The sequence below is a fragment of the Natator depressus genome, chromosome 2 (genome assembly GCF_965152275.1).
Source record: "Natator depressus isolate rNatDep1 chromosome 2, rNatDep2.hap1, whole genome shotgun sequence".
In the NCBI taxonomy this organism is placed as follows: Eukaryota; Metazoa; Chordata; order Testudines; family Cheloniidae; genus Natator; species Natator depressus.
The window spans coordinates 15,679,884-15,699,152 of record NC_134235.1 but is presented as its reverse complement, the minus strand read 5'-3'; the positions used below and the strand labels follow the sequence as shown (position 1 = coordinate 15,699,152).

The window sequence follows — 19,269 nt, the reverse complement described above, 5'->3', positions numbered from 1 at the left end:
CAAAGGAGGCTTTGTCTCAGTGATGCCAACTGGGGGAAAAGGAGGAATGCCACCATCCCTGCCCTCTTACCCACCTGGTTTTTGCACTTGCTCAAAGTTACATAGGCCATGACCTGACCACTTTTAAGAAGAACCATGCTTAATACAATTGCTGCTGGAGCATTACTCTAGCCACATGGTTGTAATGTCACTGAAATTTGACCCGCCATTCCTCTGCACCGACAGGAGGGGCAGCCAGGCCAAATTTTAGTAGGTGGCATTGCAGACTGGCTAATGGGGTTGCAATGCCACTCAAAGTTGGCCAAGCTGCCCCAGATAAAGTGGCAGCCGAGCCAAAGTTTGTTGCAACCTGGCATACAAAGTGTTCCAGTACAGCAGCATGCAGGGGAGTCCACAGAGAACTCAACTCCTGGTGGCACTGGCTCTCACAGAGTAAAAGAGAGGGGAGAGACTTCCTGGTTGAGAGAGACAAGGGTCTCTGCAGGGAGACTGGAAGGAGGGATGAGCAGGGACCAGAATGGGTTCCCAGACAGGGAGACCAGCTAGAATTTGCCACCCCACTCCAACAGCAAGAAATATATGAATTGACACCACACTGCTATCTCTACCCACTTTGGGCTAGAAAACAAAAAAAGTGTTTGCGCATTTGTAAAAAAAAAAAAAGTGTCTTCAATTATTTCTGCCAACATGGTTTAAGAACATATGTACAGAAGACAAACTGGCACAGGTGAAGAATCTAATCCAGTGGTCCTGCCAGAGACTGAAGGGACATTCCTGACAGGCCACTCAAAATGACAGCAAGCACCAAAGAGAGAAGATACTCTACAACACGTACAAATTGCATTTGTTTCCTAACTAGTGAAAGCAAGAACACTGTTGGCTGTGGTATATGTAGTCTTTTCAGCAATGTCAGCGAGGGGTGTGATGGGGGGAGGAGGGAGAAGAGAACCACCATTTCTATACTGGCAAAAGCCCTAGCGTAGATACAGTTGTCCTGCCAGGTACCCTTGCTTTGTCAATATGCCGGATTTCACTCACTCAAATTGTATGAACTAGCTAGCTTAGACTAGGCCTTTGTCTATGAAGCCACAAACTCCAAGGTGTGTTTTTTATTATTATTAAGTCTGTTATAGGAAATGGGCAACGTTAGTGGTTAGGTTGCTTTGAAGCACAAAATCCACAAGATTGAGTAGATGAGACAGCTATTGAACCAAGAAGTACACTGAATTCACACAAGGCCAGATTATCAGATGCTCTAAAAAAAAAATCTGTGTAGCTTCAGTTACATCAGTGGAGTTATGTCAGTTTATGCCAGCTGAGAATCTGGCCCACAATCTTTTCCAACAAGACTTCTCACTGCCACACAGCTTAAAAGTAAGGGAGCTAGCCCAACTTCCATAAATGGGTAAAAGCTCATTAATTAGTACTATTATACCTAGCTCTTACACAGTACAACTCTTACTTCATTTGCCCATTTCCCTTTGCCTGTTGGCAACTCCTCCTATATTACGTTGATTATCCAAAATACATCTTAATTTAAGGCAATCCTGTCTTGAGACACACTTTTGCCAAGATAATCTTTTTACATGTCGGCAGGCTTTACTAGTACAAGAAAAGATTTACACCAAACATGACAAAGGATTTTCAGGAGGGTTACAAGACAATGCTCAAGAGTTAATAGCCTAAGATGTATAATGCATCCAATTTGCTGAATATTAAAAATAGTTCCTTAACAGGATTTTCCAAATAGCACTAGTATTTTAGTTTATCAAATCTGTTTACCAGCACTTCCCAAATCTCCCAGTGGGGGAGATTTAGGTTGGATATTAGGAAAAGCTTTTTCACTAGGAGGGTGGTGAAACACTGGAATGCGTTACCTAGGGAGGTGATGGAATCTCCTTCCTTAGAAGTTTAAGGTCAGGCTTGACAAAGCCCTGGCTGGGATGATTTAATTGGGATCGGTCCTGCTTTGAGCAGGGGGTTGGACTAGATGACCTCCTGAGGTCCCTTCCAACCCTGATATTCTATGATTTTACCTCTTTTTTAAAGAAAGTAATTTCTCAATTTTTGTGGTATCTTTAGACAGTGTTAAATACCTATATTGTTTTTACTCTGATTTCATTTTATGTTTGTACTTGGGATAGATATAGCTATGAGGGAAACAAGTTACAGATCCACTGCAATAGTAGGAATAAAGAGCTGGAAAACATTCTTTACAGATGAAATTAGTTGATTCATAATTTAAACTGACCAAAGCACAGACTGCTTTGAAAACCACTTTGGGAGCAGAGTCTCAGTTTTAAGGAAACAGGATATTAAAGTGTGGATTTGCAGACTGACTCTGATCTCTATCACACCACTGACTTAAGGGAAGATTCTCTACAGATAATAGTTCAGAACATACAGAAGTTTTCACAAATTCTTTAAATTAAAACTGCAGATCAAGAATATTCTTTTCTGACCACTCAACAAGCCAACCCTGCAAGCACCAAGATCTTTCCCCAGCTCCAACTCACCCAGCTGGGAAAGATGCTGCTCCATCTTGTTGCCCTGGTGCATCCACATGACAGACTGCGAAATGTTGTGTTATTTCCTGCATATCTTCAAAGTTGAAGAGGGGGTTGAAGCAAGTTTTGTCTTAGAAGGAAAAAGAATGTAACAGTCATTAAGCTGAAAAACTGAATGGCTTACACAGTTGTAATGCAGACATCACAAGAAACTGCAATTTGAGAGTTTGTATGAGTATTTTAGTCTGCGTTTAAGTTTAAAATAAATGGTGTTACTTTACTACTTTAACACCTTGAGGCAGAAAGCTGAACAGTTCAAGAAATTTTTTCAAGGACTTAAATTCTGGCACTCGGTCAAAATTTGTGGCAAACCAAAGTCAAGGAAATTCCTGACATGAAAGTTAAACTAGAAGTCAGGTGGGGCAGAAGCATTTATCCCAGGATTTGTTTAATAACAAAAAATTCCATTTTACTTCACTTTAGTCATCTTAGAGTTATAATAAAAGTGAAAAGGAAAGCAAATCCAAAGTAGTAGAGCTGACAGTCAATTATCTTTTTTGCAGAGTTCTCTTGTCCTTATCTCCAAGGACTGCAAGTTACACCATTCTAGTCTGAGGTTTCCTATGCTAGCTACAAGCAGAATACATTAAAATGAAAAATGTTTTACAGGAATACTATGAAGCAGATTAGGCCTAAACATTTAGGGTTCTTTAGAAATATGAACTTCTCACTTTAAGGTTTCAGCAGAAGCCTGTTTAAGGTTTATTCATTTCCTCCTGAACTTAAAACCCAATGCCAGCTGTATTGCACTAGGGTGAGACCCAGCAAGAAATAACCTATTTACACTGTTAAACATGAAAAGAAATTCAGAAGTTATCCATTTGTGGTGCATTGCCTAAGTTATTTTTTAATCCTTCCCTTGTTAAAATGCAAGGTAAGGAACAGCAAAAAGTTACTTAATCTTTTTTTCTGCTATCAACCTCTTTAACATCACATGTAACTGAACTGAGTAGTTTTAGTATAAAATGTGATTAACAATAAAACTTTATAGCATAAAGACAGGTTTTTTCCTTCCTAGATAGAAATCTTACAATCTCAACTATTAAGGCCAAGAGGCCACCTGTCCCTCCCTAATCCATGGAAAATACAAAATGAAGTATAGGGATACTTTTATCAAACTACCATGAAGAAATGAGTTACAATAGGCTTACTGATGGAAAGTAAACTCTTTGGAGCAGGGACCATGACTGTGTGTTTACACAGTTCAATGAACCCCTAATTCTACTTGTTGTAGTGCCTACGGGTCTAATAGTAAACATTAATAACTGAGTAAAGAAATGCCAAGTCTTGTGGAGTGACAGTGGCAAAAACATATTTGGTATTAGATCTGATTTTTTGGTCTAACTGGCTTTTTATTAGATTGCATCTATACAAAATTAAATCATGCAGCACTAAGAAGAAACGTCACACTTTGTGCTGACACCATTTCATCATCCATTGATTTATTCTGGTTTGAATCTATACAAAGTTCTAGATATCCTGACACATACATAGCTAAATACTTAAAAACCCTCAGCAGCATTAGGACAAAATTCAAAAAAGGAGTCTTCCACAAGCTTCTTTTCACCCTTGTGTCATTTTGTGAAGTATACCCTTTTCCTGCTCCAAAATCCCTATCAAGCACATGTTGCTGCATGGTCCTTGGAAGATTCCCAAATATAGGCTATTTTTGACCCAGAGGTCCTTCACCTTTTATCTAGAAAGATTTTGTTTATAGGTACAAGGATTATACAGGAGGGGAAAATCTCTGCCGATGGGAAGGCATGAGATGCCCTGTCCTAGGCTTGGGTTCCACGACCACCACTCCCAAGAGAAGGAGGCTGGTGGTGGTTGAGGACTCTCTCCTCAGGGGGACTGAGTCATCTGCCACCCCGACCAGGAAAACCGAGAAGTCTGATGCTTGCCAGGAGCTAGGATTCACGATGTGATGGAGAGACTGCCAAGACTCATCAAGCCCTTGGATTGCTACCCCTTCCTGCTTCTCCGCGTGGGCACCAATGATACTGCCAAGAATGACCTTGAGCGGATCACTGCGGACTACGTGGCTCTGGGAAGAAGGATAAAGGAGTTTGAGGTGCAAGTGGTCTTCTCGTCCATCCTCCCCATGGAAGGAAGAGGCCTGGATAGAGACAGTCGAATCGTGGAAGTCAATGAATGGCTACACAGGTGGTGTCGGAGAGAAGGCTTTGGATTCTTTGACCATGGGATGGTGTTCCAAGGAGGAGTGCTAGGCAGAGACAGGCTCCACCTAACGAAGAGAGGGAAGAGCATCTTCACAAGCAGGCTGGCTAACCTAGTGAGGAGGGCTTTAAACTAGGTTCACTGGGGGAAGGAGACCAAAGCCCTGAGGTAAGTGGGGAAGTGGGTTACTGGGAGGAAGCATGAGCAGGAGCATGCGAGAGGGCAGGGCTCCTGCCTCATACTGAGAAAGGGATGATCAGTGACTTCAAGTGCCTATACACAAACGCAAGAAGCCTGGGAAAGAAGCAGGGAGAACTGGAAGTCCTGGCAGTCAAGGAATGATGTGATTGGAACAGACTTGGTGGGATAACTCACATGACTGGAGTACTATCATGGATGGATATCAACTGTTCAGGAAGGACAGGCAGGGCAGAAAAAGGTGGGGGAGTTGCATTGTATGTAAGGGAGCAGTATGACTGCTCAGAGCTCAAGTATGAAACTGCAGAAAAACCTGAGAGTCTCTGGATTAAGTTTAGAAGTGTGAGCAACAAGGGTGATGTCGTGGTGGGAATCTGCTATAGACCACCAGATCAGGGGGATGAGGAGGACGAGGCTTTCTTCCGGCAACTCACAGAAGTTACTAGATTGCAGGCCCTGGTTCTCATGGGAGACCTCAATCACCCTGATATCTGCTGGGAAAGCAATACGGCAGTGCACAGACAATCCAGGAAGTTTTTGGAAAGTGTAGGGGACAATTTCCTGGTGCAAGTGCTGGAGGAACCAACTAGGGGAAGAGCTCTTGACCTGCTACTCACAAACCAGGAAGAATTAGTAGGGGAAGCTAAAGTGGATAGGTACCTGGGAGGCAGTGACCATGAGATGGCAGAGTTCAGGATCCTGACACAGGGAAAAAAGGAGAACAGCAGAATATGGACCCTAGATTTCAGAAAAGCAGATTGACTCCCTCAGGGAACTGATGGGCAGGATCCCTTGGGAGAACATGAGGAGGAAAGGAGTCCAGGAGAGCTGGCTGTATTTTAAAGAATCCTTATTGAGGTTACAGGGACAAACCATCCCGATGTGTAGAAAGAATAGTAAATATGGCAGGCGACCAGCTTGGCTTAACAGTGAAATCCCTGCTGATCTTAAACACAAAAAAGAAGCTTACAAGAAGTGGAAGGTTGGACAAATGACCAGGGAAGAGTATAAAAATATTGCTCAGGCATGCAGGAGTGAAATCAGGAAGGCCAAATCACACCTGGAGGTGCAGCGAGCAAGAGATGTTAAGAGTAACAAGAAGGGTTTCTTCAGGTATGTTAGCAACAAGAAGAAAGTCAAGGAAAGTGCGGGCCCCTTACTGAATGAGGGAGGCAACCTATGACAGAGGATGTGGAAAGAGCTAATGTACTCAATGCTTTTTTTGCCTTTGTCTTCACGAACAAGGTCAGCTCCCAGACTACTGCACTGGGCAGCACAGCATGGGGAGGAGGTGACCAGCCCTCTGTGGAGAAAAGTGGTTCGGGACTATTTAGAAAAGCTGGACGAGCACAAGTCCATGGGGCTGGATGCGCTGCATCCAAGAGTGCTAAAGGAGTTGGCGGATGTGATTGCACAGCCATTGGCCATTATCTTTGAAAACTCATGGCGATCGGGGGAAGTCCCGGATGACTGGAAAAAGGCTAATGTAGTGCCCATCTTTAAAAAAGGGAAGGAGGATGATCCTGGGAACTACAGGCCAGTCAGCCTCACCTCAGTCCCTGGAAAAATCATGGAGCAGGTCCTCAAGGAATCAATTCTGAAGCACTTAGATGAGAGGAAAGTGATCAGGAACAGTCAGCCTGGATTCACCAAGGACAAGTCATGCTTGACTAATCTAATTGCCTTCTATGATGAGATAACTGGCTCTGTGGATGAGGGGAAAGCAGTGGATGTGGTGTTCCTTGATTTTAGCAAAGCTTTTGACACTGTCTCCCACAGTATTCTTGCCAGCAAGTTAAAGAAGTATGGGCTGGATGAATGGACTATAAGGTGGATAGAAAGTTGGCTAGATTGTCAGGCTCAACGCGTAGCGATCAATGGCTCCATGTCTAGTTGGCAGCTGGTATCAAGTGGAGTGCCCCAAGGGTCGGTCCTGGGGCTGGTTTTGTTCAATATCTTCATGAATAATCTGAAGGATGGTGTGGATTGCACCCTCAGCAAGTTTGCAGATGACACTAAATGGGGAGGAGAGGTAGATACGCTGGAGGGTAGGGATAGGATACTGAGGGCCCTAGACAAATCAGAGGATTGGGCCAAAAGAAATCTGATGAGGTTCAACAAGGACAAGTGCAGAGTCCTGCATTTAGGATGGAAGAATCCCATGCACCGCTACAGACTAGGGACCGAATGGCTTGGCAGCAGTTCTGCAGAAAAGGACCTAGGGGGTTACAGTGGATGAGAAGCTGGATATGAGTCAGTGTGCCCTTGTTGCCAAGAAGGCTAATGGCATTTTGGGCTGTATAAGTAGGGGCATTGCCAGCAGAGCGAGGGACGTGATTATTCCTCTCTATTTGACATTGGTGAGGCCTCATCTGGAGTACTGTGTCCAGTTTTGGGCCCCACACTACAAGAAGGATGTGGAAAAATTGGAAAGCGTCCAGCAGAGGGCAACAAAAATGATTAGGGGACTAGAACACAAGACTTGTGAGGAGAGGCTGAGGGAACTGGGATTGTTGTGTCTGCGGAAGAGAAGAATGAGGGGGGATTTGATAGCTGCTTTCAACTACCTGAAAGGGGGTTCCAAAGAGGATGGATCTAGACTGTTCTCAGTGGTAGCAGACGACAGAACAAGGAGTAATGGTCTCAAGTTGCAGTGGGGGAGGTTTAGGTTAGATATTAGGAAAAACTTTCACTAGGAGGGTGGTGAAACACTGGAATGCGTTACCTAGGGAGGTGGTGGAATCTCCTTCCTTAGACGTTTTTAAGGTCAGGCTTGACAAAGCCCTGGCTGGGATGATTTAGTTGGGGATTGGTCCTGTTTTGAGCAGGGGGTTGGACTAGATTAGCTCCTGAGGTCCCTTCCAACCCTGATATTCTAGGATACTCAGAATTCAAGCCACTTTGTCCCTTAAAAACAGGGTATTAAGGAAATCATGTCTAGGAGAGGCAGGAGTGGCTCCACACATGCCAACAATTAGTCTTTTGATAGCTTTCCACTAAAATAAATGGCATCAAAGGGCACCACTTTCTGCTCCTATTTGCCTGCATTCAGGCTCATTTCCTTCCTCCTGACTGCCAGCTAGCCCAAAGTCTACCATGAACAAAATCTGGGCCCCTTGTTCCTCTGTACCTCCATATTGGTTTGTTTTATACAGTGGCTCACAGTGAAGTCTGGGATGCAGCAGAGGCCAGTCTGGATCAACCTGCACTGATCAACAATTTATTGGCAAGCTGCCACACCAAGATCCTAATTTTACCCCTGAAAACAAATGTGCTGCAAGGATCATGGCAGGCTGTAAGTTAAAGAACCACAAAGTGATCAGCTGTTACAGCTGGCCATCACTGTGCTGTTGTATGAAACATCACACTTACGATTCAATCCAATATCATGGTATGTTAGGATGGCAGGCCTGTTTCCTTTGGGAGTCCCATACATAGTAACATGGACAGAGCCATGAAGGGTCTCAACATCTTGCTCCTGCAAATAAGAAACAAGTGATTACTTATTTAAATGCTTCACTCAGACACTCACTTGATCTTTTGCATCATGCACATCCAGCATAATTTGGACATCATTCAAAGTGAAAGGAAAAACCATAAGGAACTCATCACAGCAATATTCAGACTCTTGATACAGACACCAAGTTCATGGTCATTTTTATCTTATGGGATAGATGGCAAGAGCACTGGATGGTGTCGATAGACGTTTTAAAATTGGACTAAGACTGGGGGGGTGCCATACATTTTGCTGCTTCTGTAGGCCAAGCTTATTGCACACACAAAGGGCCCATTATATCCCTCCATTCTCCACCACAAGCTCCATATGCCATCCTCCCATTCCACTCTATTTTAGAGACTCAATGCAACCCTCCTTCATGCCAAGGCCAGGATGTCCCCCCATACCAGAATTGATCATTCCCCACATTCTAGGGGTTATGTGCCCCTCATTCCCCCTCCATGCCAGAGGATCTGTGTGTCTCCCACCAGAGTCCCCCATTCTACCCCCACCAGGTGTTTTACATGCTTCTCCAATCCCACATGCCTGCCACGCTTCCCATCCCAATCATTCTTTTTCTCCTTTCTTTGGTCTTTCAGGAAGTCAACATTTCTCAAAATGTACTGAGAAAATGGGCAGACCTAAAGTGAAGCGTACTGTTAATGCTGGAATGCATTAATGGACACCATCAACTGGTTATTTGATCTACAAACAATTAAATGGGCAACTGAAGCAACTAGCTCAGCTAACCAGATGCTAGGGTCTAATGTGTTGTCCTCCCCCCCCCCCCCCATTTCTTCCTTTCAGTTTTCCAATTATCACCAAAAAAACCAACATTCTGCCCTCTAATGCCTTGAACACTCCCTGAAGTTCTGGAATTGACTGGATATGGTGTTCAAAAGTTAGTGTTACATTATCCAAAGAGATAAAGGCTATGAAGTGACTATAAGGCCTTGCAAGCTTGGCCAATAACCACCATTAACAGCCTGTACAGAAGTCACAGTTAAATAGACACATGCAGTGCTGTTGTAGCCATGCTACACTGTGGTGCTTGTCATGACTATAAACATAGCCCCCTACTTTAAAGAATAAGTTTCACTATGGCGAAGTGCCCAGTGAACTTCACTGATTTTTACTGTAAGCATCCACACACAAAAAAGTGTCACACTCAGATATAGAGATGATGCAGTCATCCTAATATGTCTGGTCAGTACTAGACAAAACCACTCCATGAGTGTTATAATAACTAGTGGTAGCCCAAATCTTAACTCCATTAGAGGAAGACACTAAAATACAAATTAGTACAAATAAAAACACAGACATCTCTCGCTATGCCTACAAGTGTTAAATGACAAACCCTTATACTGTACTAGTCTGAAGTTTAGACTGACAGCACTCTGAGGGAGGCCATTGTTAGGGGGCTACATTTCTCATTAAGCAGTTATCAGTAGCTTGCTCCTGGGGAAATTCTGCACCACTGTGAAATGCAGACTTTTGCAGAAATTTAATGTTGTGTGTGCATAATTTCTCCCCCCTTCCTCCCCAGAAATGGGCTGCAGTGCTGCTGGCTGCCACTAGATCCAGCTCACACATAGAAGACACTGCTGAGGGGAGGGAGCTAGAGGGTTCCTGGCAGCTGCAGTTCCCAGCACACCCTGAGGGAAGGAGATGGCAATGCACAGGCAACTCCATGCAAGCCTGGGACCAAGTATCTGGCTGTTTCTCCCTCTGGATCCCTGGGCTCTGGTGGGGGGAGGGAGCAGGTGTCGGGGGGAAGGGAACGCTTGTACCTGGGCTGGGGGACCCTGCAACTGGGCTTGAGTGCACTGGCTGGGAGGGCACTGTGGCTGGGTGTGGGGGGGGGGGGGGGGAGAAGAGTTGTGGGTGTTTGGCCCCCTAGCTGGGCTCTGGGGGAGGGAGGGGACAGAGAAATTGGAACTGGGTTTTCATAGGGGTTTCTTTAACTCACTAGTCCTGAGGGAATTGTGTATTTGTATTGTTACAGACATACTGACTGGTATTTTGAAACCTATTACCAAAATATTTGAAACTGATGTGATTATGTGATGTTATTTTGACAAATAAAATTGGCAGAATTTTAAAAATATTGTGTGCAGAATTTTTTGTTGCAGATTTTTTGCACAGAATTAATTTTTGGGTGCAGAATGCCCCCTGGGAGCAGTAGCTATAGGAGTTGTGGTTCAATCTTGTACTAAAAAGGTCTAACATCTGCATGATTTTTTTTTTTTTTAAAAAAAGTTTGAAGTTTTCAGCTGATCATACATGCGACCATTAGTACAAAATTCTCAACTTAAGTCTCCTTAGGTTTTAAATGCCAAAAAAGGTGGTGGTGGTGAATATAGGAGTTTGTGAAATATTTTATTCACGTTTGTTGTCTACATTATGATTGACAATGCTTATCTAGTGACATGTACTTACAATACTTATTCATGAGATGTGTCAAATGTTTTCAGTCCCATAGCATACTCAACCCTACCCACAGTTAATAACTACAAGGGGGAAGGAATGCAAGCCGAAATAGGAAAAGAACAATTGACACTATACCTCGGGGGAACACCCTGCATCCTTATAAAATGAATGTGTGGTATCCAATGCAAAGTTTGTCATGTCCAGTGTCTTCGGAAGGCTTATGATGCACTGAGCATTGTTGTTCTAGTAATCTTATAGGTTGCAATTTCATGTATATAGTTATGAGGCTGAAAATGTGTCCTCATGGTTTAAAATAAGCCCAGGCAAAAACTCCAAGAGCAGAGGGGCAGTTCACACATCAGGGCATGTATGGGACATACCCAGCCCAGCCACACAGGAACAAAGGACACTAACCTAGGCAGCAACAAAGGATTGGTTGGACTCTTAAGTGAGTCACCCCCCCATTCCTTGGTCAGTTTGGGACTACGATGAGGTAATGCTCACCTGACTCTGGGGGGGGGGGGGCGCAAAGCCAAGAGGGAAGAAAGGACATGATAAAAGGAAAGGGAGAGACAGGCATATTTGCCATGCTCTCTCTCCCACCTCCATCTACAGATACCACCAAATGACTGAAGTCCTAATCAAAAAGGGGAGAGCCTGGCTGAAAGGCAGCCAGCCAGTGGTGAGAAGCATCTAAGTTTGTAAGAGCACTGAAAGTGCTAAGATCAGATTAAAGTGTGTTTTGCTTTTATTTCATTTGACCAAATCTGACTTGTTATGCTTGGACTTATAATCACTTAAAATCTATCTTTAGTTAATAAAACAGTGTTTATTCTACCTGAAGCAGTGAATTTGGTTGGAAGTGTCAGACTCCTCTTGGGATAACAAGCCTAATGCAGATCAATTTCTTTGTTAAATTGATGAACTCACATAAGCTTGCAGCATCCAGGGGTCATAACTGGACACTGCAAAACAGAGGCTCCTAGGATTGTGGCTGGGACCAGGGGTATTGGCTAGTGTCATTTGGTTGCACAATCAAGCAGTGCCTGGCCAAAAGTGCTCACTCATGTAGCTGGGAGCAGCTTACATTCTAGAGGCTGTGTGTGAACAGCCCAGGAGTGAGGGTTCTCACAGCAGAGCAGGGTAAGGCTGGCTCCCAGAATCAAGGATTGGAGTGACCTAGCAGATTACTGGTCCAGATAATGTCAGGGGAACATCACAATATTTAGATAAGTTAAATACATTCAAGTTAGCGGGGCCTGATAAGTACCTTAGGATGAATTTTAAGGAACCACCTGAAGCAATCTCCAAGAACACATGAGGATAAGTTTCAGAGTAGCAGCCGTTAGTTTGTATCTGCAAAAAGAAAAGGAGGACTTGTGGCACCTTAGAGACTAAAAAAATGTGAGCATAAGATTTTGAGCTGTATCGCACGAAAGCTTATGCTCAAATAAATTTGCTAGTCTCTAAGTCCTCCTTTTCTTTTTATGAGGATAAGTGAGGTTCTCACAAAGATGGAGAAGAGCAAACATAGGACTATCTTTTAAAAAAGGGAACAAAGACGACCTGGGAAATTAAAGACCAGTCAGCCTAGCTTTGATACTCAAAGATGCTGGAACAAGTTATTAAGCAAACAATTTGTAAGCAGCTAGAAGGATATTAGAGTTAAGGAACAGCCAACTAAGCATGCCAAACCAGCCTAATTTGCTTCTTTGACAGTGTTACTGGCTTAGGGGATGGGGCAAAGCAGCAGACATGTATTTTGATTTTAGTAAGGCTTGACAGTCCCACATAACATTCCCATATGTGAAGTAGGGAAGTGGGGTCTAGATGAAGTTATGAGGTAGATGTACAACCAATTGTACGACTACTCAAATAGCAGCTATCAGTGGCTCAGTGTCAGGACATATCTACTGGTGTTCCACAGGGGTCACTCCTGGTCTGGTACTATTCAATATTTTCATTAATGACTTGAATAATGGAATGGAGAGTATGATTATAAAATTTGCAAATGACACCACTAGAAGGGGTTGTGCAAGCATTTGTGGATGGATTAGAATTCAAAATTATCTTGACAAATTGGTCTGAAGTCAACAGGATACAATTCATTAAAGACAAGTGCTTCACTTAGGAAAGGGTGGAAATCAAATGTACAACTACAAAATGGAGATAACTGGCTAAGCAGTAGTACTGTTAAAGGATCTGGGGCTATAATGGATCAAATTGATTATGAGTCAGCAATGTGATGCAGTTGTGGAAAAGGGCTAGTATTCTGAGATCTACTAACAGAAGCGTGGTGTAAGACAGGTGGTAATTGTCCCACTCTGCTTAGCACTGGTGAGCCCTCAGCTGGAATAGTATCCAATTCTGGGTGCCATCCTTTAAGATGTGGACAAACTGAAGAGAATCCAGAGAAGAGCAACAAAAATGAAAGGTTTAGAAAACCTGATCTATGAGGAAAGGTTAAACTCTTCATGTTTAGTCTTGGGGGAAAAAAAGCAGCTGTAAGTGGACCTGATAGTCTTCAAATATGTTAAGGGCTGTTATCAAGAGGACTATGATTGAAGGTTCTCCATCTCCACTGAGTTAAAACCAGAAGTAAGGAGCTTAATCTGCAGTAAGGGTAGTTAAATTCTGGAATAGACTTCCAAGGGAATTTTTGGAATCCCCATCATTGGAGGTTTTTAAGACCAGGTTAGACAAACACCTGCAAGGATGGTCTAGGTTTACTTGGTCCTGCCTCAGCACAGGAGGCTGGATTTGATTACGTCAATGTCCTGGCCAGCCCTACATTTCTATGCTTCTGTGAAAATCAGTACTAAAAGATAGTTGAAATAAAAACAAAGAAAGCTAAACTACAAAAGATTATGCTCAAGTGTAATGAGTGACTAGCCAAGCAATGAAATTCAGGTAAGAGCAACAGTGCTTAGTAGAACCTTAGTCCTAGCCACCTCCAGGCATGCTTTACTTGACAATCCCTCCCTTTTTAAAAAAAGGGTTTTGCCTTAAGGCATACTTTCAGGGTAGCTTTGTTTCTCAAAATTAAATAAAGGACTGCACAGAGGAATGAATATACATCTACATCCAAACAAACACCTTTACAGTATAAAGCCAGAATACCTAATACTTGTAAATAGGGTCAAAAACACAAAAAAACAAACAAACACCTTCACCTTTAATCTAATTCACAACTCAGTAATATTAAATACACAGTACACCTTCAACATCTAATGCTGAAAGTAAATGCTAGAATTTGTAAATTCTACTCAAGTTTCTTTAGTCACTTATACACATTTTTGGTTTATGCACCAAAAATGCAAGACCCACAAACACCAAGTGAGTTTAGATAACACTATCTCACCTATGTTCAATGTCACTCTAATGTTCAGTCTCAAAAAAGTCTTTTTACATACCCCAAATCTCAATACTTACTGCATTATTTATTAGATAAGCAGTATATTCCACATCCAGCACCATTTTTAGACACAGTGTGATATAAATCCAACAAGTCACTAGGCAGAAACAAGCAGCAGGTTTTAGTTTGACTCTGTAGAAAACTGGGTTATATAAACAAGCTGCTATTCTGCATAAGCTCACAGCTCCTGTGAAGCTCCATACAGAAAACCAAAACAAATTAATTTAGGAGGACGTCATTCTTAAATAGGATTTGAGTCAGGTTTGACCAGAAGAAATACCTATTCAATACGGTTCAGACAACTACCAGAAAGGTGAAAATGTAACTCTCCACTGTACATAAGGCAACACACACACACACACACACACACACACCCACCTACACTTAATACACATAAGTCAAATAATTAATTTTGGATGCAACTCTTGTTAAATGTCATACACCCTGGTAAGGAAGCAAAACTCCAAACTAACCTATTTCAGATACAAGAAAATTCAAAGCTTTTAATCTCAAAGTCTACTCCCCCCCCACCCCCAAGGTAAAATTAGATTCAGTACTTTTCAGAAAAATGTGTCTTTGAAGAAGCTTCTAGTAAGAATTTCAAGACAATGACTTTAAAATAGTACTTTCTTCCAACAGGAATGATCAGAAGGGCTACTTTTTTGTTACACATGCAGACACTTATTTTGCACTTATGCCTTATTTTCTAAACAAGGCATGAACTACAGCATTTATGGATTTAGTACAAGCTCACATATCATACAATTATTTTTTATTCTAGCTAGAGAGATAACTGGTATGGGATACGACTGCATGGTAGCTGCTGTAAACTCTCTCCAGTTTAGTGATTGCCACTGGAAAGAACAAAACTCCCCTCTTTTATAGAAGAGTCTACATTTAGACTTTAAATACTTTCTTCATTTCATCCATTTGACAGAAAGATCTTTAGACTTCAGCTAGATAAAGGCATTGACATTTGTCCTATGCAACCCACTGACCCTTCACTATTCCAATTTACCCAATCTAAAGTTTGTCTCAACTTCAACGCCCAGCATCAAACTATTCTTGGTTGAATCACATGTAGGCTAGGGAGACAAAATTCAAATGGTTGATGTGAATAAGACTGCTCTTTTAAAGAAGAGGTGTAATTCTTCAGTCTTTATTAGGAGACCATGGTATAGATTTGTAACCGACTTAAGCTATTTTCCCCACAAGTTTAATTAAGAATTCCAGAAATTCTTATACCTGGCTAAATCAAACCAGTTTCCTTTATATAAAGCTAACTACTTCACATCTCCACTGATCCTTAGCAATCCAGAGATCTGTCCATGCGATGTGTGGGATGAGTGTTTTAAAATGTAAAGCACCAAAAACAGATGGCAGCACATCCCAATCAATGTCAATGTTATATTAAGAGGCTCTTCACTGACCAATTTGTATTAAAACAGTCTTGGAAAAAAATCCAAGGTACACTAATCCGATAGAAAGATAAAGACAAATGTGCCATCTGGTCTTATCTCTAGCTTTTAAAAAGAGGCACATCCCTACTGAGTGTCCTATAAACAAAAAAACCTCACACCAGTTATGGTAATGTTCTATATAATGCAATTTGAGAGAAGACATCTTAGTCTGAAAAGAGTTTATTTTAAAATAGACTTTTTGGTCATCAAATGACACTGTTGTGTAGTCATAAGATTAGAGGAGTGAAGCAATTTGTACATTGCTAGCATGCAGAGAAGCCCATTTATTTCCTCTAAGGCTTTGTCTACACTGGCACTTCATTGGCAAAATTGTGTCATTCGGGGTGTTAAACAAAAAACCCACCACCCCCGAACGACAAAAGTTTTTACCAAAGAAAGGCTCGAGTGTGAACAGCTCAGTCAGCAGGAGAGCTCTCTTCTGCTGAGAAGCAGTAGCCACACTGCATGCCTTTTAGTGGTATGGCTGTAGTGGCACAGCTGTGCCACTAGAAGCCTTGTAGTGTAGCCATAGCCTTAGACTGCTGAGGAAGGGGGGTTAAGTTGGATATGTTTACAGTTTTTAAATTATGGGATATATGCTCAGAGCATTGTGGACACTAAAAATAAAAAAGTTAAGTAGGCATCTTGCTTGAAGCCAAATATTTTGTGTTTCAACTCAAACTAGTGTACATCAACACTATTTGAAAGCTAAAAGCTTATCCTTAATCCCCTATTCTCTTCAAGTGCTTTTATTTAAAGTGTACCATTACTTCATTCCACACACAGTCTCCCTCCTTCAATAAATTCTAGGGAAGCAGCTTTTTTTTTTTAATATATTAACCTAAACTTGTGAAAACAGTATTCCCCTTTAGTCTTGTTTTAAATCCACATTACTTCTAACTTCTTGGATGATTGAAAGTGAAAACTACTGTTTATGTTCTATTTAATTTCATTCTATTCCTCTATTGATTTTTTGGATGTACAAAGCATTTTTACTTCTAATTTAGCACACAATGTCTGGTTCTCTAATTGCAGGGTAATGTTGGTCTAAAACTGTTCACGGATTTTTTTTTTTTTAAAAAAAGACAGTCACCACATTTTACCTATGTTTAGTTCTGTGTAAAAGCTTGGTCAGTTTAAACATGGGGCCTAAATTTAAATGGATAATTTTCAGTTTAGTGGTCAAAAATCTCCCTGCTCCAGGAGGATGGAGTTGGGCACCTTAAACAGCGATTTCAGTGGCGCTCAGCACCACTGTCTTCCATAGCAATTGTAGTTACTCAGTGTCAGGCCATTTATAACTCTATTACCACTGTCTCTAGATGAGATTTTGGTACCTTACTGCAGGCACTCTAGTTTAGTTCTGGTCAGTGATTGTTCACACCGTAATTAGCAAATGGGTTATGTTGAAACATTATCTCCCCTCAACCATCCATTTGGGAGAACACAGCAATGGGGCTGATCACTGCAGCTATGACTATTTGCACCAGCTGGGAATGAGCCCCTATAGTACTGAAAAAAAGATAAGCTCTTCTTGTCAATTTTATGACATGGCTCTTTTTGTAAGAAAGACACAAAGCAGTAGGGAGAGATGAACCGATGGTCACTTTACCAGTGAACAATGATGGCCAATAGCCATGGATTTTTTTTAAAAAAAAAAAAAGATTTAAAAACTCATCTCTGCCACCTATAACTATAGTGCAGCAGAAACAGTTGCCTTCAGTTATTTGGTAAATAAAAAGTTTTATGGCTGACAACCCACTTTTGAAGTGTGAGCATAATTAGGAAAATTATGACCAGTGTCTACCAACCCTTACCTGCTTAGGGTTATGTCTATACTATGAAATTAGGTTGATCTTCTAGAAGTTGATTTTTAGAAAATGATTTTATACAGTTAATTGCATATATCCACACTAAGCGCATTAAGTCGGTGGAGTGTGTCCTCACTACCGTGGCTAGCATTGATTTACAGAACAGTGCACTGTGGGTAGCTATCCTACAGTCTCCACCATGCATTGGAATTCTGGGTTAAGCTCCCAATGCCTAATGGGGCAAAAACATTGTCGCAGGTGGTTTTTGGTCCATGTCGTCAGTCGCCCCTCCCTCCATGAAAGCAACGTCAGACAATCGTTTTGTGCCTTTTCTCTGTGCAGATGCCATACCACGGCAAGCATGGAGCTACCCACAGTGCACTGCTCCGTAAGTCAATGCTAGCCACAGTAGTGAGGATGCACTCCACTGACTTAATGCACTTAGTGTGGACATATGCAATCGACTGTATAAAACTGAATTCTAAGAATTGACTTCTATAAAATAAGTCAGCAATAACCCAAATCGGAGTTCTGCCTGCACAGATTCTTCTCCCCATACAGCAATCAGATCCAGTGTCTCCCTTTTGGTCCACGCTGGAGCTAGTTTGCGATTCTGGGACTGCATGGTTACCTGTGCTGCTGAGTTCGCCACGCTGACCAAACAGGAAATGAAATTCAAAAATGCCCGGGGCTTTTCTTGTGTACCTGGCTAGTGCATCGGAGTTGAAAGTGCTATCTAGAGTGGTTACAATGGAGCACTCTGGGATAGCTCCTGGAAGCCAATCAATATGTACCCACACTACCCCAAATTCAACCCAGCAAGGTCGATTTTAGTACTACTCCCCTCATTGGGGAGGAGTACAGATGTTGATTTTAAGAGCCCTTTAGGTTGACGGAACAGGGTTGGTTGTGTGGATGCAGTCATTTTTAAAATCTACCTAATGCAGCTAAATTTGACCTAACCCTGTAGTTTAGACCAGGCCTTAAAATTTATGATGCAAAACCAAAAAGTTTATGCTAAACTGTTGCAGAATAGAGCATAAATTGGTGTTAAAACAGCTCACCTCTAGAATTTCCAGTGCTCATGAATTATGATGTCTAACAATTCCAAGGGATAACTCCAAAACCTAAGTAAAGTACCCACTAATACTGGCCAACATATCCAGACCACAGTTGCCAACTTTCACGTTGTAAATACACACCCCAACTTTCACAATAAGCCAAAAAAATCAAGCTATCCCATTTCAAAACAAGACCAAAACAAGCCACTCCTTAAGAACCCCAACACTATGTGATTGGATCCCTCTGGTGTGCAGCCTGGGACTGTTGTGTTGGGCCCACTGTGCACCCCGACTCTCTCCCTCCCTTCCCCTGCTTGCCTGTGGCCGATTGGGGGCGGGGAGAAAGTGTGGAAAGCAAAAAAGTACAAGCCAAAAACTAGGCAACAAGCAACTCACAAGCTAATTAAGCCAAAAACCAAGCCCAATTTCTGTATTCCCCCCTCCCATGGGTTTGGCATGTCTGAGCCACACAGGAGACCATTTAGGAGTAACAGCCGTGTTAGTCTGTATTCGCAAAAAGAAAAGGAGGACTTGTGGCACCTTAGAGACTAACCAATTTATTTGAGCATGAGCTTTCGTGAGCTACAGCTCACTTCATCCGATGAATGAATACATATATATTTGTATTAGATTATAAACTCTTCAGGACA

The 19,269-nt window shown here is 42.1% G+C and overlaps 1 protein-coding gene across 1 annotated transcript in view; it reads right to left on the bottom strand.

The window, feature by feature from the left end:
* NDRG1 (N-myc downstream regulated 1) overlaps window positions 1-19,269 on the bottom strand; it is a 67,908-nt gene that overhangs the window by 21,679 nt on the left and 26,960 nt on the right. The window contains exons 4-5 of the mRNA XM_074943818.1: window positions 8,319-8,424; window positions 2,517-2,637 (exon numbers count right to left, since the gene is read on the bottom strand). Coding sequence (XP_074799919.1) covers window positions 2,517-2,637; window positions 8,319-8,424 — 227 coding nt within the window. The remainder of the gene's footprint in view (window positions 1-2,516; window positions 2,638-8,318; window positions 8,425-19,269) is intronic.